The following is a 27,832-nucleotide window of genomic DNA, read 5'->3' on the forward strand; positions in this document are numbered from 1 at the left end:
AGGGCTTGGGAGACTTGCTCTGTTCTACTGCTGGGGGAGAAAGCAGAAGAGACAGTTGTCTCCTGCTTTCCCCTCCCAGAAAGAGTACAAGGTTTCATGGGGGCTCCTCAGACAACCCCCCTGAGTACATCTTGTTTTGCTGATCTAATTGCTTTTGCTTCCTCAGGAAGGGCTGCATGAGCACCAACAGCCACCCTGCACTGCTGTCACAGCCCCCAGGCTCCTCAGGAGCCCCATGCTCCCCTTTGTTAGCATTGCTAACCCCAGCCCCTACAGCAGTCGTGTGGGACTGGCATGGTGAGGGGTGGATGAGTGTACGGGTCCTGGTGGACTCTTGGCCCCTGAGCTGTGGATTAGAGCCACAGTACAAGGAGGCTGGGTCTCAGTCTCGGTGGCCATGGCACTTGTTCAAATCTCCTCTCATTGCTTCACCTAGTGGGACCATGGGGATGGTCATTGGGGGACACCAAAAAATTTGGGAAAAGCCTAGGCAACAGCCTGGGTTAGCCATGGTGGAGCCTGCAGTCAAGATCCCCCAGAAGGAAATACTGGTCAGTCTGAAACTTAGAGGCTGTTGAGGCAGCAGAAATGCCTGAAAAGGAAGGCGTATGTCTGGTGTGGGTTTGTTTTGCCACACAGAGCCATGTCATGTGCCTGTCCCATGTGCTGCAGGCAGGGACAGTCCCCCAGCTGTTCTGAGCTACAAATAGGAAAAGCCCCCTGTGTAATCATGGCTTAGGTCAACTGGAAACAAAGCACTCCAGCTGCTGTGTGCTGCTCTCCATCACGACTTGGGAGGACAGGAACCCTCCCAGCAGGGATGAGAACAGTGCTTGAGGAGTGGAATCAGCTCAAGAGCTTGCAGCCTGGTTAATTCAAAGCACAGCCCCACAACCCCACAACACTTAGAATAACAAACAGCCTAATACTGACAACCAGAAAATAGCCCAGACTCCCCCTGCCCTCTCCCCAGGATTGGGAGTGCAGCACGTGGGAGCTGAGGGATGTAAAGCCCTTGAAGCATCAGGACCTCCTCCTCCAGAATGCAATTAGAGGGTGAGAGCAGGGAGACAGTGGTGAATTCTTGGGGTGGTCAGCAGCTTGTTATGTGACCATAACTGTACCACATCTCCAAATTGTGGCTCAGCTCCTTCTCCTAAGAAATGTGTGACTGCTGGGAACCACGTGATAGAGGCAAAAGAGAGTCAGTGTATGAAAAGCAGAGCAAGGTCTCAAACCACTGCTGGGCAGAAGATCCTCCCCATGAGGGAGCAGCCTCTGGCTTCTTGTTAAACACAAAAGATTGAATAGTTTGAACTAAAGAAACATGCACAATTCAGACCCAACTCCTTGTTGAAGTGAGGCACATGTACCATCAATCACTGCTGCTTCTGACTTGAAAATACAGCAGCTCCTCATGTGGGTGGGAAAAATGAGCTCCAGCATTGTACAGCTTTTGTGAATCCTACTGCTGCCTCCTCTGCCTTTAAAAGAGCCAGAGTCTGCACTCTGCAGTGCACTTACTGTGGCTACAGTCTGGTCTAAACTAAGTTCAAATCTCAGTGTTCATTTGTCACCTTTCTGTTTCCTCAACGTGTTTGCAGTGATGCACAGAGATGGTGTGAAACAGATTTTACTGCAGGTATTTATCAGATCAATCAGATAACACTCTGATGTCCTGGCTGCAGGCAGAGATAGGATTTAGATCAAGTTTCTGGCTGAACACCTGTGTCACCTGTAGGTAAGAGTAGGCCTGGGTAATGTCTCTGCAGGGAGAATCCCTGCACCATCCAGCTGTGGGGGGAAGAGCTGGGCGCTGCCTGTTCACTTAGAGCTCTGGGCTCTCTTCTTGCATCAGCACGGATAAGTTACTGCAGTCATGGTACCTTGGGCTTACCTTTACCCTCTTTTGCACTTATGTCATTGCAAACATCCTTTCAAAGTCCAAGCCAGGTTTTTACAGATGCCCCTTCCCAAGAGGTTGTTACTCCCTGAACTGCAGGGGTCAGAGCTGTTGTTATCTCTAAGGACCAGGGATCAAAGCTGAGTATTATGGTCCTGCTAAGTGTGTTTATTCCCATATATAGTATTGGCACTGCAGTCCTGTCTGGAGTCCCTCCTTGGAAGTGGAGGCCCTCCAGTGGGGACAGACAGCCCCAGAGGCAATCCAGACTGGCTCTGACAGCATTCATCAAGTCTGGCTGGGTCAGCAGCTGTCTGAATTCTGAGGAGGGGGGTTATTCCTACCTGGTGGAGATCATAATTTCATTTCATCTCAGGTTTGTGACAAGAAACAATTTAGATAACTATAAGGCAGCAGGTGTCAAAGCTTGTGATTGGTGGTATCACCAGTGCTTCAGATTGTGGTTGATTGCAAAAGGGTGAAAAGAAGTAGATATAACACATCTGTTTAGGGCACCCAAGCCAGCACTGAAATGAGAGAGCTGCAGACAAGGGGAGACTGGGAAGCTGCTCCCAGAGAAAAAACATCCCAGCTGCCTGTGCCTAATACTCCCACTGATGTGACAGAAAAGTGATGGGAGCACTGAGATGAATTCCTCCATGTTTCTTAGGTACAGACTCTCCTCACATGGCTGAGCACATTGTGTTATAACATTATTAATTGCTTTGACTTGGAAGAAGCAGAAAAAAATAATCTTTAATCTAAGATACTTTATCTTTTCCAGTGTATTACCTTTCCTTGGTATCTACTACAGCTGGAACAACCACATCTACACTACTAGGAAAAAGGTCATTAATCAGCAACTTCCTTCAACTTTTCTGCAACCATATGCATGTTGCACTTTGAAATATATCCCTGACAAATTAAAAGAAGTGTTGGAATGAGTCCATGGGAAACATAAGTTCAGTAACCAGATCTGTAGTATACAACATCTGTCAAGATAACGTGATCTCTCAGCAGCTTTGATGTGGTGGAAGGGGGCCACTGAGTTCCCCTGAGAAAGTTTGCCTTCATTCTCTCTATTAATTAGATCTGTAGGCAGCCTCAGCACAAAGATTTTCTAAACCAAAACCCTGGGTGCATGAACAACTGAATGGATCCTTGAAAAGGCATAGTTAGTGAACATGACTCAGTTCCCAGACTTCCTTAGAAATGTGAGGCCCTTTGGGCTGAAAGTTCTAATAAATGTGCCTCTCTTGTGGAGCTCCAGGCTGGCAGGGAGAGAAGGGTTAAAGGAAATGTGCCCTCTCCTCTGAACAGGGCCTTGCAGGAAAGGCAGCGATCAGAGCACAGATAATGGTGCCTTGATCAAAGCTCCCCCTCACTTCTGGCAGACCAGGCAGTGGGAAGCAGAGCTGTCTCCTTCCTGAAATGATGCATCTGGGGCCAGCAGCAGGGAGAAGGCAGAGGGATGGACTCCTCCTCACTCAGCATCTTCTGGGGCAGCTTTGAAGGGAATGCTGCAAGAACCCTTTTCCTCCTCTGGACAAGTTGAGGGATGAGGAATGCACAGGAGAGGAGCAGCCCCATCTCAAAGCAAGGGAGCAGGAACAGAGCAACAATTCTGGCTGGTGCCTGCTCTGTGTTGGGGACATAAGGCCCCAGGTGGGAGGAAGTGGAGGGATGGGCTGGAGTCAGATAAATTGCTCTGGAAATGAGGGCCTGGGTCAGACAGTGGCCAGCCAACCTGGATATTTGCCCTGGCTATTTAGAAACAGGGAGCTGCCTCCTTGCCCCTGGCAGCCCTGACTTGGCACCATGGGCTCCCTTCTCGTGATGCAGGTGACACTAGGCCTTGTCCCTGTACTGCTGTGCAATATGGCATTTCTCTGCCCATCTCCACAGTCCCAAGGTTGTGGTTCCTCAGCCCCACACCTCATTTTCTCTGGCTCAGCCCACGGATCTCTTCCTAGGAGAGATTATTGAAGTGTGAGCCTGTCGGGGCTACCCTGCTATATCTCCTTGGGGAGGGCTCTTCCCAGCTTCTCTTGCTACACATATCCACACATATCAGAGCTGGAAATGGGTTAGCTGGGAAACAGGAAGCAGCTCTGCTACCTCCCACCTTATGCACCACTGAACTGGGAAAAAGAATCTGCTCAGAGGCTGCCACCCCACTTCACATGGCTCAGTGCAGAGACAAACAGGAGCACAAAGCAGGGGGTAAACCCTGGACTAAGGTAGGGTTTGAAGGCCAGAGACTCCAGGGAAGGAGGCGTTGCTGGTGCAGCAGCAGTGCAAAATATTGTATGTGAATAAGGAATTCAGAAAGTGCAGGGGAATTGTGCAGACTGAGGAGCCTTGCTCCAGGGTGTTCGTGTTCAGGCAGTCCCATGTGACTGGGAGTGCCTGTCCCTGTGACTGCTCCAGCACTGTCCCCCACGGGAAATGTGATTTGCTCTTCTGGCTTAAGCAGCTTCTGGAGTCACACGGGGTGGCTGCCTCCAGGGACTGCTGTCCCTGTGGCTGGAGCACATGCCAAGCTCAGATGGCCGCTGATTCATTTTCCTCCCCTGAACAGGGTGTCCTCACTGAGCTCACTGAGGAGCCTGTGCCTGCCATGGCCAAAGTCTCCTCAGTGTCTCAGAGTGACCAGAGGGATGAGTCAGCAGAGGATGGGGCCAGAGCATGAGCAGAGATACTAGAAGGGCAGCACACAGATGCTCCTGCATCTGCACCACGGTTACTGGGCAAGACCATGTCTGTGTGTTGGACATGAGCATCACCATGTCTCATCTCTCTGGGGCTGGTGTTTCTCCTCAGGAGAGCTGCTGGTGGGGGATAATGGAAGCAGTGTCCTGAAGGATTAATCACATCACACAGAATTTATCCATGAGCTGCCTAAGAACTCTGGAAGGAGCTATTGCTTGCCGAGGCCATGTGAAGCAAGAAAAAACATTGCAAGCAGGAGAAGCTGGAGAAGGCTTGGAATGGAAACTCAGCTAAAATATCCAAGGCAGTATATCCTACTGCTCAGCCTGTGGTATGAGGGCAGAGCCTGAGAACAGGAAAAGTTCCAATTAAGAGAAGTTTACCCTGGGACCTTGCTGGGCTTTCCCTCTCATTTCAGGTTCCTGAGCTCCAGGCAGGGCTGGTCAGTGGCAGACAGATTGTCACAAGGATGTCCCTTCTCTAAGTAAGCAGAGGGGCACTTCTGCTGTCCCCTGTCCCTCCAGGGAGACCTGTGCCACCTGTGGGGAGCCTGCTCAGCTTTACATACCTGTGTGGTATCCAGAGACAGGCATGAACACCCACCAGCAGCACCCCTGTGCTGCAAATGCTTTGCTCCTTGCAAATGGACCCTCCAGCCCCATCTCCATATTCTGGCAGCTGGGGAAGTGCTGATGCAGCTCCTGTCTCGTGTCAGGTCCCAGCTGGTACAGCAGCAGCTGAGTACAGGGAGTTGTGGTACCCAGAGCTGAGGCACAGCAATGCATTCTCCCTGCTAGCAGGTGAGGGATGCTGGGCACATGTGGTGGAAAGGAATACCAGGGAGTTCAGCAAGCACTACCCCAGAGGAGCTGGAAACCCAGGGGGATGTAGACAGGGTGGCCTCATGTCTGGTTCACCTTCTCAAGTCTGTCAGCCCAGGAGCCAAGAGTGGACAAGGCCCAGCAGTTCATCTGGCAGAAACCTTCTGCTGAGAAGCACAGGAGAAGCCCAAATGAGCAAAGAGTAGATGAATAGCCTGTGAGTCAGTATCCCTGCTGTCCCTGCTTGGCCAGAGCCCAGGGCGTGGGAGGGAAGGAGGCAGAAACGTTGGGGTGTAGAATCTGTCTGGCTTTCATGCTTACTGACTTACTCGTGGTCTGCAGTTTTATTTTTCCCTGCAGAACTTGGTTCAGTGCTCAGGTAAATCTTGTGTCAGGCACAGAGTCATTCAGGTATATAAGAGGACTGGACAATGTCCTTGTCCTGGTCATTGCCTACCGCTTCTACCAGGGCCAGGAGCTCCTCCAAGGGTGCTTGGGGCAGGCAAATCCCTCTCTAGACCTGCCAAGTGAGCGTCAGCAGGACTCACCCAGGACACTGCCCTGAGTGCCCAGGGCTCTGTGTGCCAGGGTTCATGGCCTGCCCCTGTCACCTCTGCCACTGTGTGGGAATAGCCCCAACCAAACCAGGCTCCTTGCCAGCATGCAGTGGGCCAAGAAGAGCTGAGTTTAGGCACTAATTGCATCCCTGACCTGGAGCTGAAATGACAGAAGTCTCACAGCTCTGCTGAAGGCACAGAAGGATGCTCTAAGGGCATCAGAGCTGCTGGCACCAGGCAGGACATGTGAGAGGAAATGACCCTTGTGTTAGGTACATGGTTCTTCCATGCAGATTTCCTGTGATCCTCCTCATTGCAAGTCTCACCACTCTGGGGACCCCTTGATTCCACTCAGCCCCTGTGGGGCCCTAAAGCTGTCTAAGATAGGACCAGACCCAGAGCTACCTGCCAAGGCTTGGAGGTGCCTCATGGGCCATTGTGTCTGCAGAGAGAAAAACCAGGAAATAACCAAATTTGCTCAGAACCAAATGAAAAGATAAAAGGGTTTAAAATGCAGGAGCAGGGATCAGAAAGATGTCCCAGAAAGCAGAGCATCCCCACCAGGCTCATCATTCCCAGAGTTGGTGTATGCTGCCCTGTCCAGGGCATGTGTTCTGTTCCAGGATATCCAAGGATGAGGCAGCAAGGAAAAGTCCCACAGTCTCTGTGTCTTCCCACCACCCTACCCAGCCACTGTGGGATACTGGGATTGACAGACCTCCAGTCAAACCCAGTTCCATCTCATTTCAATTTGCATGAGGTAATTTTAGTTTTAAAAGCTCCCCTGGAATTACATTGCTTCCAGAAAATGTTTGGCCTTGGTGCTGCTGGCCTGCAAGTTGCTGGTGAGACCAAAGGAAAATGTGTCTGCAAAGCCTGAGGGATATTTATCAAGCTGGTTTTGAGTTTAGTTCATTAGCAATTACCTTGATTTGTCTTCCCCTGTTCTTGCCAATTTGCCAGGGCAACGTCTTGGAAAGTCGCCTCATTTGGAGAGAACAGGATGTAATTAGCCAGATAATCTGCTGATTCCCCTGTCAACCTCTCTGTGCCCGGTCCCAACACACACAGTGGCTGTGCAGGCTGGATCAGACCTGATTTCTGGTGCTGTTTATGCACTTCGTGCCACACAGGCAGGAATTAAGAAGCTGTCCTGCTCTCAGGCAATGACAAATCCACCTCTTGGATCACTCCTCAGGCTGTAACCCCTGGACTGAAACCATCTGGGAGCTTTTGTTCTGGAGTTAGTTCCTCTGCCAGGGCAATAGAATTCCCAAGGGTATGCAGACACCTATTTTTGAAAAAGATGAGATTATTTACTTCCCATGGGCAGCTCATTTCTACTTTCTTGCTGTGTCCCTCCTTGCTGCTTTTTTTCCAGACCACTAGCTAAGGTCAAGCGACTCAGCCGCAAGTTGCAGCACAGCAAGGGCTCAGTCACAAGTCACCGGGCACAGATGGCACCACCTAAGTGATGCCTGAAGATTTTAACTGCTCAGGGAAATTTCAGGGAATACCCAATGCTGCAGAGTCCTTCAGGAGACAGAGGAGACTTTGTTTTCTACATCAGTCCTGGAGGTGCAATTCAGTCGGTGGGGAGGAATACTGCATGTTGTCTGTTACAGCTTTCTTCCCTTTACTAAAGACCTCTCAGCAGTGCCACGGGGGCTGTACAGCACTGCCCATGATATTGGGGCAGTTTTGAGAGCAGTTATTGCTCTAGGTCTGCGGTTAAGTGGTGCCTCCCTTAATTTCCTCCCCTCTGCCCACACTGTGTGCCTTGGGCTGATAAGCACGTGTCACCTTCCGCCCTTGGGAAAGGCCCTGCCACAGAGGTGGGGCTGCAAATGCCCTGTGTTTCTCTCAGACCACAATTGAATTTGAGACTCTTTGAGTCTTTGGCTTGTCACCCAGTAGCAGATGACAGCAGTGAGGACCAGAGCAGGGTGTCACAGTGGGTGAATTTGTGGGGGCAGCAAGAGAGGCTGGTGAGGTGACAGAGCAGGGGCTGTGACTGCCTGTGCCATGTGGAGAGGAGCAGAAATGTGACAACGGGGCAAGGCAGGGAGCACCAGCTCCTGCAGCAGCCAGCACTGGAAAGGGCTGTCCTGATGCCAGGCTCAGGGCTCTCCGTAGCCCTTCTGCTGCCATCCAGCTAGGAGCTCCCTAGGGAGGTCTTTCAGCCTGTTTTCCTGGGTTTGAATGCAGGCTTACCACACAGCTTTTCGTCGGTGACAAATGAGCAGGTGACGGAGCTGAGTGGACTGTGCCAGACAAGTCCTGCAGCCCTGGGAGCGGCGGCAGGGAAAGGCAGCAGAGGGCCCAGCTGAGGGCAGGTTTTCTGTGCTGAGGGCCGTACATGGCCCATCCCCTTCTGAGGACCAGGATAGTACTGAAGCACAATCAGAGCTGTGCTAGATGGAGCCTGGACTGGGGCAGGAATGGCCAGGGGGGATCGGGAATCCGTGGAAGTGACAGTGTCCGAGCAGGGGGATAGACAGCACTGCAGCATCCCAGCTGCTTCATCGAGCTGAGGGGAAGAAAAATTCCACCCCTACCACGTCTCCTTTCATCCCATCCACTGTGGAAGGGTCACTGAGCGGGCTCTGAGGGGTCCCTCAGGGGCTGCAGGTTTTGGGGACAGCTTTGATGGCAGGGGTGAGCTCTGCGCTGACGGGCTGCTTCACATCAAGGCTGTCCTTTGCAGGAGAAGCGTCTGGGCATTTGGGAACGCAGCACAAACACGTAGCTGCTAGGAAGTGTATCAGAAAACTTCACTGTTCCCAAAACCAGACACCACCAGGGTCACATCAAAGTACTACACACACCCCGAGGCCACCTGGGGCTGTCTGTGGGGACATCCAGGCCTCCCCCAGGCCGAGTCCCGACCGTGCCCGGCCATGGCAAGGAGCTGCGCTGCTCTACCTCCGTTCCCTACTCGGGGGACGGCGATGAAACGCCTCTCCCCGCTCCTCAGGCCGTGCCACGGCGGACCTTCGCTACGGAGGTGATGCCGGGAGGAAGGAGATGACGGGGAGGCACTGAGCAGCTCTCGCCCCGCTCCCGCCCCGCTCCCGGCGGGACGCGCCGCCCCACGCTGTTGTGTCCCCGCCGGGCGCCCGTTGCCGCTCCCGTCGCGAGCGGAAGCGGAAGCGGCGGCGGCCGCGTGCGGCGATGGCGGCCCGCGGTACCGCGCGGCGCGGGGCGGGCGGGGGGTCCGCCCGCGGCCCCGACCCGCAGGAGGAGCCGCCGCCGCCGCTCCAGGCCGTGCTGGTCGCCGACAGCTTCAACCGCCGCTTTTTCCCGATCTCCAAGGACCGGCCACGGGTGAGAAATCCCCTCTGGGTGCTGCTGCCCGCGCCGCGCCGGCGCCTCCGGGGCCGCCTGTCCGGTGTGCACTGTCCCCGGGAGGCCGGGGCGCGCAGGGGTCTGGCGGGAGGCCGGGCTGGGTCGAGAGGAGGAGAGGCTTCTCCCGCCCTCCTGCGCTCCGGCAGCTCTCGGCCGCAGGAGTTCGTGTCCCCAGCTGGGGAGGCGGCGAGGATCGATCGCTGCTGTGTCGGGCTCTGCGCTTTTCCATATGGCGTGGGAGCTGCGCTGCCGGCTCCTGGTCTGCGGCTGGTGCGGGACCGGCAGCGGGTTTGGATAGGCTTGTTTCTGATAAAGTAAGGAAACGAAATCTTGGCCCTTGCCAGCTGTAATGCGTGAAAGAATACGACCAGAAAAATGGATGGGGGTAGTGCTTTAATTATCCATCTCAAAAGGCTGTGTGTTAAAAGAACATAAAAGGCTTCTGGAGACTTTAAGTCTAAATAATTATCTCACCTCGTTTGCTGATTAAGTGTTGGTGGTGCTTGTAATTATACACGCGAGCTCAGGCCTGAAATGAAACAGCCCCAAAACTGAATTGAGGAATGGTATACCATCACTCAGGTGTGACTCAGTAATTCAGTTTAATAAGAATGAGTTGAATCTCAAGTCAAGAGAGTACTCACTTCACTTTAGGTTGGGGTTTTGTTCCCCTTGTTTAATTCTGGACACTCATATTACTATGGCTTCATCATTCATGTCTGACAGGTTTTTCTTGAAGCAGTTAAAGCCTGAGTCAGGGAATCAGCACTTTTCCAGTCTCTGTCATTTTTCTGAGTCTTCTTGAACAGTTTTCAGTGATAACTTCACTTTTGTATGCCTTCCTTTCTGAACTGAGGATCTGCCACTGGAAGATCACAAATTAGCTCTTGCTGTTTAGATCAACTCCAAAAGATTTTTATAAAACCTGGTGGGGCAGTTACTTGTGTTATGTTTCTGGTACTATTGATGATATTATATCCCCAAGCTGGAAGGGGCTGTCTCTGATGTTGGGGTACTGAGTGTTTGTTCAATTATCTCTATAGTGTTTTGGTTTTTTTCAGGCTCTTTTACCTATGGCAAATGTGGCCATGATTGATTATACCTTGGAGTTCCTAACAGCAACAGGAGTGGAAGAAACCTTTGTTTTCTGCTGTTGGAAGTCAGCTGAGATAAAAGAGCATTTGCAGTAAGAATCTCTTACTCTTTTCAGTTTTATCATGGAACGTGTTTGTCTGCCCTCCAACAAGTCTCAGAGGTCTCACTGATTAATATGAAAACTGTAAGAGACACCCTTTCAGCAGTGGTCTCCCAGCATATCTCAGAAAGGACTGTCCCTGCTGTGTAGGAGGGCGGTTGTGCAGTGTTTGAAGGGTTGAGTGTTGTGGGACTGCTCCTCAGTTCCCCTTCTGAGCGTACCTGAGCCTGGCAGTAGTGGGCTCACTGTCACAGCACTCCCTTATAGGTGTGGTACACACTGGGACACTGTGGGAACAGCCTCTTTATGCCTTCCTGATGGGTTTTTTTCCCTTCTTCCAGAAAATCCAAGTGGTGCCGGCACACGTCTCCCAACAAGGTGCGCTTTGTCACCTCGGACCTGTACCGCTCCCTTGGGGACGTGCTGCGCGACGTGGACGCCAAGTCCCTCGTGCGTTCTGACTTCATCCTGGTCACTGGCGACGTAGTGTCCAACTTCAATATATCCAAAGCCCTGGAGGAACACAAGTAGGTGCTGGAAGGGTGAATCTTGCCTGATGTGCTGCAGGAGTAGCTCTCTGAGGAGTGTTCTCATAGCTGTGCCCTCCTTTTTCAGGTTGCGTCGTAAGATGGAAAAGAATGTGTCTGTGATGACGATGATATTCAAGGAGTCCTCGCCTGGCCACCACGCCAGGTGCAAGGAGGATGACATTGTTATTGCTATGGACAGTGCCACAAACCGTGTCCTTCACTACCAGAGAACGCAGGGGCTGAAGCGATTCCGCTTTCCTATGGTGCGTCTGGAGCCTGGCAGGTGGAAAGGGCTGTGGCAGTGAGGCAGCCCACCCAGGGAAATCCTCCCTGAGTGAGGGCTGGGGAGCTGTCCTAGCTGCTCCTCCTGGAGGAGCAGATGATAGGAAGTAACTTGGGGTAAATGGCTTTTTCCCCCCTTGATCTTTATTTGAAGCTTGGTGAAATCATGCTGGGACACGCATGTTTGTGCCTCGTTCCAGTTTGAGTATGAGGCAGATAATTTCTCAGAGTTCAGGTTTTGACCCTTATTTCCTTGCCATGATATAAAACAAGGGAGGGAGATGATTTGTGGTATCGCAGGGACTCCCAGTTTGGGGTGCATATACCACTACCATACATAGACCATTTTTATCAAATCATTTAGGCTGGAAAAGAGCTCTGAGATCAGAGTCCAACCTTTGATCACCACATTATCAACTAGACCATGGCACATCCAGTCATTTCTCAAACACCTCCAAGGGTAGGACACCAGCATCTCCCTGGGCAGTCCATTCCACTGTTTAACAGCCCTTTCCTTTTTGAAGTATTGTTGAGACATGGGGTGGAATTACACCACCTTTTACCTGTTTGTTCACCTAATAATGTAGTAAATGCTCTGTAAATGTCTGTGAAAGCACTTTCTCCATGAGATCGATGGACCAGATTCTTTCTTCAACTCATAACTATTGTATGATATAATATTGTATTGTATAATATTGTATAATATTATATACAATATTGTATATATATTTTCATCCCCACATCATTGTATAATATTTTCATCCCCACATCAGTAATCAGGAGGTTATTTCATGTCTTCAAATGGAAGTACAAACCACCATAGAAAACAAAAAAGGAAAAGCCAGAAGAAACAAAATGCAACAATACAAAACTGACCCTCAGCTGTAAAAATTGTATTTGGATTTATCAGTGGTTTTTTGTACAGTTGTAGCTCCCAGAGACTCCCAGAGGTAAGGAACCTCATCAAAAGTGATTGTTGGAGGTACAAGGTGTTTCTGGGAGACCTGCACTGTCTAGGGGCAGGGGCAGTCTCTGCTGGCTGATGCTCAGCTCTTTGTGTGGTCAGTCTGTGCCTACTGAGATTGGGTCTAGTGTAGATTGTAGATTTCTCTGATCCTCAGAGCTTCAGCTAGTTTAATAATTCAGTGAGTACTGCCCTTGCCTTATAGAAGGCTTTTAGGTTTGATACTGCATGAGGCACTCAGGTCACCTGAATTTTTTCCCCTTTCAGAGTCTATTTCAGAACTCTATTGAGAATGTTGAGGTGCGCCATGACTTGCTGGATTGTCATATCAGCATCTGCTCTCCACAGGTGAGCCCTGCCCTTCCAAGGGTCCAAAATTCAGTCTTGCACTGCTCCCTTGGTACTGCTGGTGTGCAGGGTGTGTGTGGCCTGAGTACCAGGTTTGGGAAACAGAACTGGCTGAGCTGAGGGCTGGGTGATCAAGTGCTGCTGCTGTATGGAACACATGGGAGCTCAATCTGTTTCTGGCACCCACTGCTCAAGCCCAGACAGAACTACATGGTGGGTGCATCCAGACACTGGCTGGTTTGGCACAGAATGAAACTATTTCAGGAAATAAGTTATTTCCCTTTGGATATAATAACTGTGGAGCAGAGGTGGTGGCTGTGCTGTGGAGAAGTGTCGATACTTTGAAGCTGGTCCCATGTTAGGGTAACATTCAGGGTTATTGCAGCTAAGGCTCACCAAGGCTCGCTAACATATCTTCCAGATCTGATAAAGTTTGTCTGCAGCCTTCCTTTGAGGGTGAAACTACAAAGTGAGGCTGGGAAAACTGCTTGGAAATGCTAAAGCAATGTCTTGCCCCTTTTGAAATCAGAATCTGTTAATTGATTCTGCAGGAGTAGTAGGGGGAGGAGATGGGAGGGTCAATATTCCTAGCAGAAGAAGTCACAGCTTTATTCAAGGCAAGACCATCACTTTCCTATATTGTATAACTTGGCTCTAATTATAGTATTTCCATGTACTTTATTCCTGGCAGGTGGCTGAACTGTTCACAGACAACTTTGACTACCAGACACGGGATGACTTTGTGCGTGGCCTGTTGGTGAATGAGGAGGTAAGGAGACGGTTGTTACAAGGGAGATCCTGTTACTTTGCCTTAGAGAACCCTCTGATGTACCTCTGCCTGTCTGCCAGGTCCTGGGGAACCAGATCCACATGCATGTAACGACAGAAGAGTATGGTGCTCATATATGCAACCTGCTGATGTACGAGGCTGTGTGCTCTGACATCATCCGGCGCTGGGTTTATCCTCTCACTCCTGAGATGAACTTCACTGATGACAAGAACCAGAGTTACACCCACTCTAAACACAACATTTACCGAGGGGTGGATGTGAGCCTCGGCCACGGCAGCGTGCTGGAGGAGAACGTGCTCATCGGGCAGGGAACGGTCATTGGCAGCAACTGCTCCATCACCAACAGCGTTATTGGGCAGAACTGCAGGATAGGTGAGTGCAGGAGTGGGGCATGTGCCAGCCTTGCCAGGCCAGGGCACGCATTTGCTGGAATTCACTGTAGGATGGGTGAGTGCAGGAGTGGAGCATGTGCCAGACTAGGGCACATATGCTGGAATTCACTTTAGGATGGGTGAGTGCAGGAGGGGGGGATGTGCCAGCCGTGCCAGGCCAGGGCACACATTTGCTGGAATTCAGTTTTTAAAGTGCGTTTTGCACTGATAGGTGGGTACTGATTGATTGCTAATGGGGAGAAAAGAGACAAGGTTGGTTCTCCAGCAGAGGAAATAGATTAAAGTTTCCAGGGTACCATAATGAAGCTGGAAAGTATTTCATGCAAATTAGTTGTTTCAGCAGCAGAGAATGCATGGCCTTTACTGATCTAGAGTTATCAACCACCACCATCCTGCAAATGAGGGACATCTGTCCCCATTTTCATGAGCTGTTTCTTCCCCTATCATCTAACATCCATCATGCATCAAGGGGGTTGGGAGTCAGTAAGATGTAAGGCTTAAGTAACCTAGTAAGACTCAGCAGTGTCAGAGAGCACCAGACAGCCTTCCTCAACATATTTGTACTTGGTGGTGTGTAACAGGTGATAAAGTGACTTTGGATGGAGCTGTTCTGTGGGACCGAGTGCACATAGCAGATAACGTGGAGATCCACCATTCTGTTATCTGTGATGAGGCTGAAGTGAAGGAGAAAGTAAAGCTAAAGCCCCGCTGTGTCCTCTCTTCTCAGGTGAGCTGATTTATGTCTGTTCTGCTTTCTGCCCCTCCTGGCAGGTCACTTATCTTACACTGTACTATTCCAGAACACAGGGCTGCCCCAAGCCTTTTTGCAGAGGTGGAGATTGTGCTACTGCTCACACCCTTTTCTTCCCTCTGCTTGGCTGGGGCAGTATAATATAGAAAGTGGCAGTGCTGGTGTCTTCAGTTACACTTATTAGTGACAGCTTGTCTGCAGCTGCTGGTGGAGGTACAAGGGGGCAGTCACAGTGTTTGTTATTAAGATGTGTTTCACATATTTTCAGGTAGTAGTAGGTCCTGGCATCACCCTCTCTGAGGGAACAGTGATCTCTCTGCACCCCCCAGATGAGGAGGAAGAGGATGATGACCAGTTCAGTGATGATTCTGGTGTGAACAAGGAGAGCAAAGTGAAACTGAAAGGTATGAGAGTCTCTGTCTCCATGCACTAAAGCTGTGCAGAAGGGTTTGTCTTCCATGATCTTCTGGGTCTTTACCAGCATCATTCCAGACACTGCAGTGCCAGGATGGAGCTTAGAGCTGCATTCAGCCTGGAACCTATGGGTTTTCATCAGGGCAAGCAAGGATACTCAGCTGAGTCCAAGGGCTTTGTCCTTGTGAAGTGCTGTTGCTACAGTGTGGGTTTGTCAAGGGATCTAAACATGGTCTGCCAAATGTTGCTGCTGTAAGAAGGAGTAAGTCACTTGTTAAGGCATGTGAGGAAATGAAAGCTGAAATCCATGTGCATCTGCAGGAGTCCCAGCTCCCTCTTGATGAAGGCTCTGTAGGGGCAGTGACATGCAGGTTATACAGTCTATTTCAGGTTTGCCTGTAAGCAGATCTGCTAGGTCCACACTCTGATTGCTGATTCTTTTCCAGGTTACAATAAAAAGGATGTAGGCTCAGAGGGCAGAGGCTATCTCTGGAAAGCAGATGACAAGAATGAAGAGGATGAAGAAGAGCAGAGGCAAAGCCTATGGGGTGAGGAGAAGTTTAGTGTGGTCATCTGGGGCTGAGCAGACAGGTGTGTGTTGGGGAAACCAGCCAAGTGGGATGCTGGTGATTGTGTCTAGAGGAAGACCTGGGCCTTGTGAAGCAGACTGGCTCCAGATAACAGCTATGTGTGCAGGGAAGGTGAGAGTTAAAAGCAGGTCATGGACCAGATTCTCTCTACCTGTGCTCTGTGGAAGGTGTTTGTTAGATATTTGCCTTGCACTAACACACAGAGCTGTCTGTGCTGGCAATGCTGCACTATGGGGCACCAGCCCCTCCCTCAGATGGGAATATACTTTGGCTATTCCAGGTGCTGCTGGCTTTCTTCCTGCCAGTGGCAGTGTCTGCTGACATTGCTCCATTGTGACTCAGCATGCTGCACAAAATGCAGTTGCTTTTGTCCGTGTCCTTTGTTGTCTGACTGCAGACTCCCAAAAATCCCATTATCCTTGTGCCTGCTGTAGTTTTCCCTCTGCAGCAAATCTAATCATCTGGACCTGTAAATAGAAGCTTCCTTGCAGATAGTTGCTGACTAAGTTGGGAAGTCCCTGGGACACCTGGTTCCTCATGGCATATGATGGTTGCAGCTTTTGAGTGCTGAATGCTGCATCTTGTCCTTGCTCAGGCCCAGCTATGCCCTCAGAGGAAGAGAGTGAATCTGACAGTGACCTGAGCATGGGCTCTGAGGAGCCAGACAGTCGGGCAGCTTCCCCTCAGCTGGATGACATCAAAGGTGAGGTGGGCTCTGAAGAAGTACAGTGATTCTTTAGATACTGCAGTGTGTGAGGTTTGTGCTGCCTTCTCTGGATGTGTTGGAAAATTTGTGCACCTCTGTGATATGTTGTTTCCTGATCTCACTTCCTGCATTTTCTACAGAGTTCATTAATATTCCCTGTATCACTGCTGGGTTAACCCAGAGCAGTCAAGGATAAGAAACTAGCAAAGAGTCTCCATCTTCCTCATTCCTCATCACTGGACCTTCATGAAAGAGCCTCCCTGAGTTGTCTCTTTAAATGGCAGTGTCATTGCCTAATTTTAGAGACTATGGGAAGGTCCACTAGAGTTTCTCTGTATGGACAGCTTAGAACTGTAATCACTCTGGAGAAGTAAATGTTCTTGTAGGAGTTTCCTCTTTAGGCAGAGATGTTTTGGTTTTCTGTTTTGTTGTGTTAATCTTACCTGGATTAGAAAGAGATTCAGGCCAAATTGGAAAAACGCAAAAACTTTCTCATGTTGGAATATCGCCTCAAAGGAAATTAAACCAATAAATTTTAGTTTTGAATTAGTACTTTCAGTTAGGGAAGATGAGGTTTGTCTGAGTAGGAAAGGCTAGATTGTGAAAGTATAATAGAAACTCTGCTCTAAAAGGCTGCAGAGGTAAATAGCTTTGTACTGGTTTCTGTGGATAGATCAGTGACATGTAGTAGGTGGTTTCCTGTGTTTGAATTATATCCCACTATTTATAAGTATAGTTGCTGTGGGTTTGTGTCAGTGTTCAGAGAACAAATAAACATCTGTGTCAGAATGCCTTTTTTGTGAAGGGCATCATTCCTTCAGTAATGAGCAGTTTGGAAATCTGTGCTTTTCCCTGGTGTCTAAGTGCCTGTCCTTTCTTTCATTAGTTTTCCAGAACGAGGTTCTGGGTACGTTACAAAGGGGTGAAGAAGAAAACATTTCCTGTGACAACCTGGTCCTGGAAATCAACTCCCTCAAGTGAGTTGGGGATGTCCTTAGGGGTCCTTGGTGTGTCCTTAGGGATATTGTCCCTTTTGCTGAACAGCAGGGATTGACAGCAGGCATGTCAAAAGAAGAGGAGAAACCACGTGAATTCCCATTGCTAGACATTTTATCAGTAAGGAGCATGAGAAATGCAGCTTAGATATCGTGACTGAATGACAGCAGCAGTTGATGGGGAGCACCAGCTGCACCTCTAGCATCCTTGGTGGTTAGGCTTTTCCTGCCCCCTCTCTGTAACAAGAGATTGAATTGCTGCTGAATAACTGTGGACTGAAGAGAAAAGGCCAGTTCTTGGCACGACTGCCTGGAAGTTCATGCAGGGTCTGTTGCTCTGGGCATTGCAGCATTCAGCCAGCTGCCTGCAGCTGGGGCTGTGCTGTGGTGTGACTTGTGCACAGTATTTTTACAGCAGCAAGTCTACAACACGTATTTAGAGTGCCTTTTATTTAGTGTTTCTCAAATCCAAACCTGTGTGCTTGCTTTTGTGCAAGAGCATTCCTACAGCACTCTGCTAAATGTGAGGGTGCTGTCCCTGCAGCAGCTTGTTCAATTGTGATAACAGATTTTCAGAACTTATGGCCTTATGCAGAGTCTGATGCAATCCAAAGTGATTTTATTATCTGAATATTTGGAAAACCAAATAAACAAATAAGAATATGAAAATCAGATTTTCTGCTCCATCTCTGTGAATAGCCACAGTCTGCCGAGATCAGACAGTGTGAAATGTTGAAATGTTGCCTTTTTAATTTTAGGTATGCATATAACATTAGCCTGAAGGAGATGATGCAGGTGCTCAGTAAAGTGATCCTGGAGTTCCCATTGCAGCAGCTGGATGCAAACCTGGACTCCCAGAACTATTTCTCAGCGTTACTTCCTGTGAGTCCTGCTCCATTTTACTCTTCTTTGGGCTTGTCTCCTAGTGTGTAACAGTCTTTCTGTGTGCCCTAGGTAGTTCCTGCCTGAGAAATCCCTTTTGTTTAACCCTGGAGCCACTTGAACTCCTTGAGTTCATGAGCATCTTTGTCTTCTATAGAAATAAAAATGAACTGAAACTGTTGTTCCTGTTTGACAGAGCTCAGCTGAGACTGTAGGTGTGGGAGCTCTACTTCAGTACCTGTGGTTGTTTCTATTGCCTGTGTGACACAGTAGAAGTGCATAATTTGTAAAAGAGAAGAGAGGAGGTCTGTTAGAATGTCTTTACAGGCTTCAATTCCAGCAACCCAGTTTCAATCCATCTCAAGTCCTGTCCCTGGGGCAATGGGGAGCACTCCTCTCCCATTGGGATCCTTTCCAAGGTCTTATTTTACTGCATACCATAATTGGTGCCAATTTTTTTTTCCAGCCAAATGCCAAGGCACACTATTGTTGTCTTTGTGCAAAGATAAAGTTCTTCTTTATTGCTAGGGACATGGGTTGTGTAGTTGGGTGTACCAATTTCAATTTCCTGCCTTATGGCAGAAAAAGTAGGGTAGGACCTGTTTTAAAAAGCAGACAGTCTTCTCTTAATGGTTTTGTTCACCCAAGCTGAAGTCATTGTAGTATCTTTGTCTCCTTGTTACAGTCCATTTATGTATTTGACTTTGCAAACTACAGATTCTGAAAATGCTCTTAAGAATGAATAGGTCTGACACATGTTTGGGACAGACTACTTAATTTTTTTTTTAGGACTACTTTTTTTTTAGGAGATTGAGAGGAACACTAGACTTCCTCATAATCCTTTCTCTGAGGAAGTATGTGCTTTCAATTGATGGGAAAGGGTGGAAAACTAATTCTCCTTTGTGTAGGTGTAAGCATGCTACTTAATTCACCTCTTGGACATGTGGAGATGCCTTCTGCAGAAAACATCCATGTAAACTGATCTGTTCTTCAGATGGCTTAGTGAGGTTTTGCTGCTCCCTCTGTTCAAATTCTGCTTGCTTTTGTTCATTTTTCCAGACTGTTTTCTTGAATAGCATGTCCTGTCCTAGAAAAGAGAATTGAAGGAGGAGGACTGAAGAAGATGTTGGAGCCGGTGTTAGATTCTGAGTGGAAAGCAGTTCATCTAGACAACAGCTTGTGTGGAATTGGTAGCTATATAGGATGGGGTTTTTTTAATCCCAGCTGGGATATGGCATCTCTTGGTCTCTCAGATTAGGCTCTTAACTGTAGCATGAGTGAGAAAGGAGAATTTCACTGTGGCACCCAGTCAGAAGACGTTCTAGTCTGGGGTAAAGCATATAAATGCACAAAGTTTTGTGCAATTGCCCCATACCCCTAGAAGATGAAGACAGTGGTAGTAGGTGAAGAGTTTCTCTGGGTAACTTTGTCCATATCTTTGCCATCAAAGGAAAGCTAATGCTTTAGTAATAATCAAAATGTGATGTTTAGAGTGGCCATGTGTCATGTCATGGGCAGGTGGCATTTGTCTAGGCAGGAAATTGTGTTCATTTATGAAAAAATTACCCTTAGATTTATCACATAGAGCCAGGTGTCAAACCAATTGACCATCATGGCAGCCACTTTCTCCAGATTCTCCCTTGTAAAGAACAACCAGAAAGTTTCTTAGAGAATCCTTCACTGTGCTGAGGATTGCTGTGCTGGCTTTCTGCACTGCATTCAGCATGATCACAGTGTCCTGGTGAGCTACAGGTGTGTTCACTTACACTTATGGTGTTTGTCACTGTTACAATAACCCAGTATTTGGGGTGAGATATACCTCTAATAGATGTAGTGACCCAGCCTTCAAAGGTTATTAAACACACATCACTGTTCTTCTGAGGCAGCAGCTTTTTGTATTTACCAGCAGTGCTCTGCAAAGATCAGCTCTTCAGGTAGAAGTTGTACAGCATCTGGAACAGTGGCTTCTCTGCAGCTTGCAATTCCCTGGTTAGTAAAAAGTGCACTCCATTAATTTACTAATTCTTATTTACACTCTGCAAATCCCAAGCACAGGCTTGGTATAGGTTAGTACATAATGAAAATAGTTGTTGCTGAAGTTTGCAGCTAAAACTGCCTCAGGCAATAGCAGTTTTGGGCTGAGAGCTGCTCATGATGAAGTAGTTATGGAAAAATGTTATTTTGTGTGAGATGGGGCTACCTGCATTCTGAGAGTGATGGGTATCAGGAGCCCACTGAACCTTACAGACCTGTTTTATGTTTCTCACTCTTTTTGTAGCTCAACTCTGACCAAGAGATGCTGAAATAAGATGGGTTGCTTATATAAAACCTATGGTAGAGCAGTCCCAGGCAGCTCAGGAGGGGAAATTGTGGGAATGCCATAGTTGTGATGTATGATTTGACTTGAAACCACACTACGTGGTCTGAAGTGCTGGCCCCTGAGCGTGAAGCTCTGAAGTGTTGCAGCAATTTTAGGAAACAAGCATCTGGTAAAGGATATGCCCATGGGTATTTTTTTCAGATGAAACATGGAGGCTTGACAAATAGAGGTATCCAGTTTGATGTGTGTCAGACATCTCGTTCAGCTCTTGTGCAAGTTGTAAAGCAGAGAACGTGCAGAAATAGACCTTTCCTAGAACTACAGACCTTTCCCAGAACTGGGATTCTGTAATGGAGTGCATGTGAACACACCATGGGATTGCTTATTTGGAGACCAAATGGATTTCTGCTGTCACTGAAGCCATTTATGGTGATCAGCCCAAATGCTGTTGTGGTCTAACTACCCCCACCAGCACTAGTTACAGGGCAGTGCATGTTCTCAACTTGACATGGTATATTTTTTCTTCTTTCCCTTTTCCAGCAGCAGGCACGCTGAGTTGAGTCCTGGGGTTGTGAGTGTTTTCTGTATAAATAACCTGCTTTCAGAAACTCAGTAGCTTCTGGTTAGGTTTGTGCCTGCTTATGATTTAAAGGTGTTAATAGAAAGGTATTACAAAGTGTTTCTTAGCCTGGAATAAACTTTCCAGTAGGATAACTTTCTTATCCAGTAGTAATAAGAATGGGGAGATGGTTGTAGAGGAGGGAAGAGTATTTAGCATTACCTCCTATAAATATGCCACAGAACCCTCAGTTGTTTTATTGTCATACCATGATGATCAGGATCATTCTGTGCTGTTACTGTTGTGCCTCAAACCAGTCAGTGTAACACTGTACAGATGAGTTTGCTTGGAGTAATCCTCTTCTTTGTTTCTGCTTGAGGCATGCAAGTTCCAGCAGGGTTGCATAGCAGCTGTGTCTGCAGAGGTGATGGAGTGCAGTACTACAGAGTAGATGAGCCCTGTTACTGTTTCCTAGCTGAGGCTGTCTCTGGTGGCCCACACCAGCCTGGACTATCCCCATAGCCTGGGTTGTAGCTCTGCTGTGTGTCCTGGAGCTCTCCCTCTCCCAGGTCTGTGCCTGTTAACAGTTATCCTGGTCAGTAAAATGCTGATTAACCCCAAATTTAGGTGACTCAAAGCTTCTTCATCACACCCCAAGCCCCTGTGAATTGCCAGTTTCCCTTCAAAACAGACCAGATTTGTTCTGTAAGGAGACACTGCTGAAGGCACAGCAGACCTGTGTATCTGTGCAGGCATGTCAGGGGTGTAGTTCCAGGATCACCTGCTGTTCAATTACTCCATTTAAAAAGATGTGGAACTCTGATTTAATTTCCTGCAATGCTTTTGTAGGATGGTCAGGTCATGATGTGGCCAAAGAAGAATTTTTGTATCTTATCCAAGTTCTGATACCTTTTAAATTTTTTGTGGATGGGGATCTAATTATTACCTCCTATCCCAGATTCAGGTCAGTCTGTGCTGCTTTGCAGAGCTCCCTGCTGCATATTTCCCAGATATGTACAACAAGGGAAAGAGCTGTGGGGGACTCAGAAATATTGTTTGAAGAGGCAGCACTAAAATCACTAAACTTAAGACTTCAAGAAAAATAAGCCTTGGAGGAGAGAACAACTAATAGTGTAACAACTTCTTGTCCTTTATCCTTCCCACTTGTTCCCTGCAGCAGGCTTCAGGATCCAAACAAGCCTCTGGGCACACAGCAAATGTGTGATTTGCACTTAGGGGCTGCTCTGACATGTTCTTGTTTTAGGGGTGGTTGTTTTTCACTGTTCAGTTCTACTCAGCTGGTAATTAACCTGGCATTATCTTTTTCTATGTTTCCTTATTCGTCCTTCTGCTTTGAAGGAAAATTCCACTGAAATGTCAGCTGCTCTGTGGGGGGAGGCTGTGAGTAACATGTAGGTATCTCTCCTTATCAGTCTGCAGTGAAGAGATTTTGTTTGAACAATAGACTACATTGAACAACATTCATTGTGATGATCTGGTATTCCATCTAGAGAGGCAAAAACAGGAAAGCTAATAGATATTCTGAAAGCTTAGTAAAACCAGGTTCTCTTCTCACATGTGAGACTCAATATTATCTGTTTCATGGACAGAGAGGGTCAAATACCTGAAGTAGTTAGCTGAATAGCTTCATAAAATGCTTCCCTGGGTCACTTGGTGTATCACAGCTGAGACACAGGGCTGAGTGCACCCATCCATCTCAGCTCAGGAGCTCTTCTGTGTTTTCTCCCTGCAGCTGTTGAAGAACTGGACCCCGTTGTTTAAGAACTACATAAAACGAGCATCAGATCACTTGAATGCCTTATGTGCCATTGAGGAATTCTTCTTGGAACATGACAGTCTCTGCACATCGATAGCTAAAGTGAGTATCCTCTCCCAAACCTGTTTTTGCTAGATTCACAGTAGAATGCATCCTATTTGCATCATCACCTCTCTGCTTTAAGGGAGAGAATTTTGGAGTCTCAGTGGAGAGGGTGTGTAGAAAATCCATTTATAACAATTTCTTAAAAAAAAAAAAAAATAGTTCTGTGTCTGCCTGTGCCTCTGAGGGAGCACAGCTGAGGGTGAGTATTAATTACCAGCCTGCAGCCTGTGGGGAGCTATTATTTTGCAGCTTCCAACATAGATGCCCTTGTTGTGTGACACTGGAAGAGGCGAGGCCAGAGACTCGCTCTAGGAAGAGCTTCTCTTCATTTATCTCTCCATGGTCCCTGGGATCTCACTGCTAAATGGTTTATCCTACTTTGGAGTGCAAAACACAAAAGCTGGGAATAAAAGTGGAATTTTATCCAGGCTGAGCTAGTTATGAAATAGGGAGTAAAGGAAAGCTGTCATGTGGCTTATTATCTGTCTCCCTACTTCTGAGAATTTTCATATATTTCTCCTCACCATCCTTTACAAATATTTTGTCCCTACATTCTGTCTGCCTTATCACATGGAAACCATTTGACTTGGATTACAAGGCTCCTTTAGCAGCAACTCAGGAAACCCCTGTCTGTTTTGGAGGAGCTCTCCTAGAGCCTGCTTAACTCTTGATTCCTCAAAAAAGAGTAATCCTAACTTCTACCAGTGCTTCTGGCTGATGGCAAAGCACTTAGGACTGGAGCCAAAAGCCTTCAGTTTGGTGAGCCAAAATGTCCTTGAATTACAGCAATTGTTTGGCATGTGTCCATTGTTCTAGGGGCCTGAGTTTCCCTAGAGGTTGGGAATTGAAGTGACACTTTATATTTGGAGTTGGCAGCCAGCTTTGTTAGCGCTCTGCTGCAAGGAGGCCGATGCAAAGTGCCTGCTCTGCCTGAGCACAAAGGCACCCTGAGAAAGCCTGATGGCCTCTCTCCCTCGCTCGCAGGGCAGGGGCTTGAGCTGAGCAATGACCAATTGCTTTGACACCTGCCATAAGGCACTGCAGAGAGAGAGCTGGCAGGAGGAGGGGCACAGCTGGACAGGTTCATGCTCCTCTGCACGTGTCACTGCTGAATGTGAGCCAGCATCAGTTGCGTGTTGGATCTGCTTTGGGGATGGTGTTTGGGTTGGTTTAAAAAGAGAACTTAGGTCTTGAACTGATGTCCTCTTTGACCCCTCATTGCCCACTGCTCTCAGTCCTACCCAGCATCCTCAGAGCTGATGCTGATGGAGCTTGAACTTTGACTCATTATGTGTCACAATATCTGTCAGGAACATAAGGCTTGGTAGGAGAATCACGGTTATTTTTAACAGTAGAAGGAAAATGAAGCAGACTGAGTGCCTTCTGGTGAAGACGGAGCTGAGAGACACAGATTACGTGCAAACTTTGTACTTGGATGTGAGCTAGTCCCAAAAGAGTTTATAGAGAGCCTGTTGCTCTTTTCTAATTGATGCAGGTGTTGATGACATTTTACCAGCTGGAAATTCTGGAAGAAGATGTAATTCTCAATTGGTTCTCTTTGCGGGACACGTCTGACAAAGGAAAGCAGCTTCGTAAAAACCAACGGGTGAGTCCCAAAGGTGTTGGGAGAGGCTGGGCTGGGGGGAGACAGACAGACAACAGCTGCTGGAAGAAACTTCCAGTAAAGTTTGGTGTCGCTGTCACCTTCTGTGGAGCAGCTGCCATCACATGGTAGGCCAAGAAACACACGAGTGCACTGAACACTAAGCAACACAGATTTGTCCTCCAGAAGAGTTTCTGTGCATTCTGCCATAATCATCCTGTTTGGATAAGGAATGAAGGTAGTGTGAGGATTGTTTCTAGTGGGCTCTCTGTAGCACTCTGAGGCCAGCACTTTCTGGAGTAGCAGCACAGTTTCTCTAAGCCAACACCCATTTGAAATGGGCTTTAGGCCAATGCCCTGTGTGCTGGCCCCATGCAATTCCTTTGAAGCTCTCATTCCTGGCTCAGCAGTCCCTTCACATATATTTCTAAGCATTTGCTGTACTGAGTAGTTTCATTTGGCTTCTGTTGCAAGGAGCATATAAACTTCCCTCCTCCATCAGGCAGAACTTTGTGCTGCAGTTTGGCTGAGCCCTGTTCCCGTCCTCCTCCCTGGATCTGGAAGAGAAGTAGAGGGAAAAAAGCCATCTAAAGAACAACTTTGTTCAAGACCTTTGCAAAGTCAGCTATTAGTATAGGTCAGCAGTGCTTTCAGCTGCTTGTTCAAGCCCAGTTAAAACGTAAAATGAGCTGCCTTTTTAATAGCAGTTTCTGACAAGTTTTTTTCCCAACAGAGTTTTCCTAACATGTCAGCTAAGCTGCAGCTGCCATCTCTTTGCCCTGAAGCTCTGAAAACCTCTCAAGCTTTTGTCTTTTTTGCTGAGTGTTGGAGGGATTGTCTGACTGGAGGAATCTCCTTTAGGAATTTAATCAGTCTGCATTTGTCTGTGGATCCCAGTGGTTTTTCACCTAAATGTCTCTTGCTCCCTCAAACTGCCTCCATTTCTGTTTCTCCTGGAAACACTTTCTTGTGCATGGTAGTGATGCTCACTCACACAGTATACTGGTTGAGCATTTCCAGGATCTCCTCGGTGTCAGTTGTTACCCAATTGTTTCATTCTCTCTGCAGCTCCAGAAGTTTATCCAGTGGCTGGAGGAGGCAGAGGAGGAGTCGTCTGATGGCGACCAAGACTGACATGGTGGCTCAGCATGAGAAGAGGCTCTCACTGCCTTTCTGGGCCAAGTGGGCAGGGCAAGATCAATGCCAGTGCATGGTGTATAGATGTGGGGCCTGACATCGAAGTGACTGACAATCCCATCATTAATTCAGTTGTGTGTTCCCAACTTTGCCACTTCCCTCCCTCCCTCATTTGCACCTTATGTTGCAACCCAGTATAAAAACGATAAGGGAAAAGCAGGAGGTGGTGATACCTAAAATCCCTCTGGAGCCTGGATATGATGTACTATAAGCTATCTTTTGGGAGGTCCTTGTTACTAATACAAAGGGAGAGAATAGATGCAGATGTATACAATGCCCCTGTAGATCTAACCATCAGGGTTGTGGAAGAATGGTCATACAGCTGAGGTATTTGGAGTCATTGTTGCTTCTGGAGCTAAGGGAACTCCTGCTGAAGAGACACCGGCAAGGTTGGTGAGTAAGAGCATGTGGATTAGGATCTGGAGTGCAGGACTAGAATTCAGGAGTTCTTGTGCCTAAAGAAGATGCAGCTGTCTGAGGACGCCCAAGGCATTTTGCAGCCTAGAAGGCACTTCTGTGATCTTTCCAAAAGGGAAAATCTCTTGCCATCTGCCATGCTAGGATCTAACACAAATTGCACAGTGGAGTTGGTAAAACCGTGTGTTTCCTGTGCTGTAGAACTGGGGGTGGTGTGTGCTCAGCTTCCCCACAGGGTTGGTTGATGGCTGTACCAATCACCATATCCTGCATGTGATCGTTCTTCTGTGCCCCCAGCTTAGCAGACATGGCTTAGAGAAGTGTCTGTTTCTTAATTTTTTTTATGAAAAGGGAGCAGAGGTGCCTGGCTCCTCGTGCTGCACCAACTACACTTGTATTTTGCCCTGGGGGCTTTGACTGCACCAGTTGCTTTGAGGAGAATGCAAGTTACGAAGTTCTGCTCCAGTGTGAAAAGGAGCGAGTGGTATTTCCTTCAGCAGCACACAGCCTGTGTATCCACATGATTTCAGTTATATAAGCTTGCTTACTTCATGGCCGTTTATTTATTTGAAACTTCCCTCAGACAGCAGGGAAAGTGCTGCAGACCCAGTGTGAGGCTCTGCAGCTGCAGAGCAGCTCGGCAGGCAGCAGGGAGTGAGTGTGCCTCTGGCTCACAATGTGTGGCAGAAGCAAGGCCGTTAACAGCTTACTTGGAAGTGTCACTGTGCTGCATTCTCCCTGCTCTCAACAGTGAAAAGGGTACTGCAACCATCAGCTTGTGTTCATAGGTGGGTTATTTGTTGGATGTGCTGACCTAGCCTCTGCCCCTTCAGGAGGAGCATGGAATAAATCCTTTGCAGGGGGAAATGCACTGGAGCTGCCCACTCAGGATATTTACTTGGCCGTTCCGTGGTGCCACAATTGTCAGTGAGGGGACAGCATTGGATGCTGGAGACCAGGGATACTGCCTCTAAAAAGCTGATGTTCAGGCAGGGCCATCTTGTGCACTCACACTATCAGTTGCCAGGATTGTGCATAAATGTCCTTGTTTTCTGACATTGCAAACTCAGTCTTGTAAATGTTGGGGAAATAGTCGGTATCTGAATTTTCTGTATCTGCCAATATTTAATTCAGGGAGCAAATAAAAACTATCCTGGTGTTACCATCTTGTTTGCTTTTTTTTGACTTGAAATTGTATGTCTCCAGTTTTACATGCCTGAGCAGGGCTTCATGTGTAAGTTAAATAACTCATCACTGCTTTTTCCTCAGATTTTAAGCACACAATAGCCAGGTAGGAAATCAGCACAGCGTTGCATTGGTGAAAATGTTTGATGGTAACTCATGAGCCCTATCTGCAGCTAGAGAACAATTCATTAAAACTTCTGAACTTGGAATCCTGGAGTGGGTGAGGTTTGGTTTTGTACAGAATTATGTTGCAAAGATGAACCTTAAATCCAAAGAAATCTGTTATCATTTGTCATTATGGGAATTTGTAGGAATGTTGGCTGATACATCATGCATTGTGTCCTCCTGGTGCTGGGAAATAAAAACTGGCAGAGGCAGCTACAGAAAAACCATTTACAAACCAGCTGCAAGACTTGGTAATTTTAAAATCTCTTTGGACATCTCAAATATTATTCTTTCCTTTTACAGGGTAAAGATTGGCTTAAGAAT

General features: G+C 47.9%; 1 protein-coding gene across 1 annotated transcript; it reads left to right on the forward strand.

Moving 5' to 3' along the window:
• The first annotated feature begins 9,116 nt into the window (after positions 1-9,116).
• Positions 9,117-27,320, forward strand: EIF2B5 (eukaryotic translation initiation factor 2B subunit epsilon). Its single transcript, XM_005484871.3, has 16 exons — positions 9,117-9,320; positions 10,403-10,527; positions 10,878-11,063; positions 11,152-11,329; positions 12,580-12,660; positions 13,352-13,429; positions 13,510-13,822; positions 14,424-14,569; positions 14,862-14,997; positions 15,454-15,555; positions 16,193-16,300; positions 17,190-17,280; positions 18,057-18,180; positions 22,813-22,938; positions 24,437-24,547; positions 25,613-27,320. Exons 1-16 carry the CDS (start codon positions 9,168-9,170, stop codon positions 25,676-25,678), a joined length of 2,124 nt encoding a protein of 707 aa, XP_005484928.1. The 5' UTR covers positions 9,117-9,167; the 3' UTR covers positions 25,679-27,320.
• The last annotated feature ends 512 nt before the right edge of the window (positions 27,321-27,832 follow it).

This window comes from Zonotrichia albicollis, chromosome 9, assembly GCF_047830755.1.
Source record: "Zonotrichia albicollis isolate bZonAlb1 chromosome 9, bZonAlb1.hap1, whole genome shotgun sequence".
Classification (NCBI taxonomy): Eukaryota; Metazoa; Chordata; class Aves; order Passeriformes; family Passerellidae; genus Zonotrichia; species Zonotrichia albicollis.

Coding starts and splice junctions, on each gene's coding strand:
- EIF2B5 (XM_005484871.3), top strand. CDS start 9,168: ATGGCGGCCCGCGGTACCGCGCGGCGCGGGGCGGGCGGGGGGTCCGCC. Junction 11,064..11,151: donor AAAGCCCTGGAGGAACACAA/GTAGGTGCTGGA, acceptor CTCCTTTTTCAG/GTTGCGTCGTAAGATGGAAA. Junction 24,548..25,612: donor AGCTTCGTAAAAACCAACGG/GTGAGTCCCAAA, acceptor TTCTCTCTGCAG/CTCCAGAAGTTTATCCAGTG.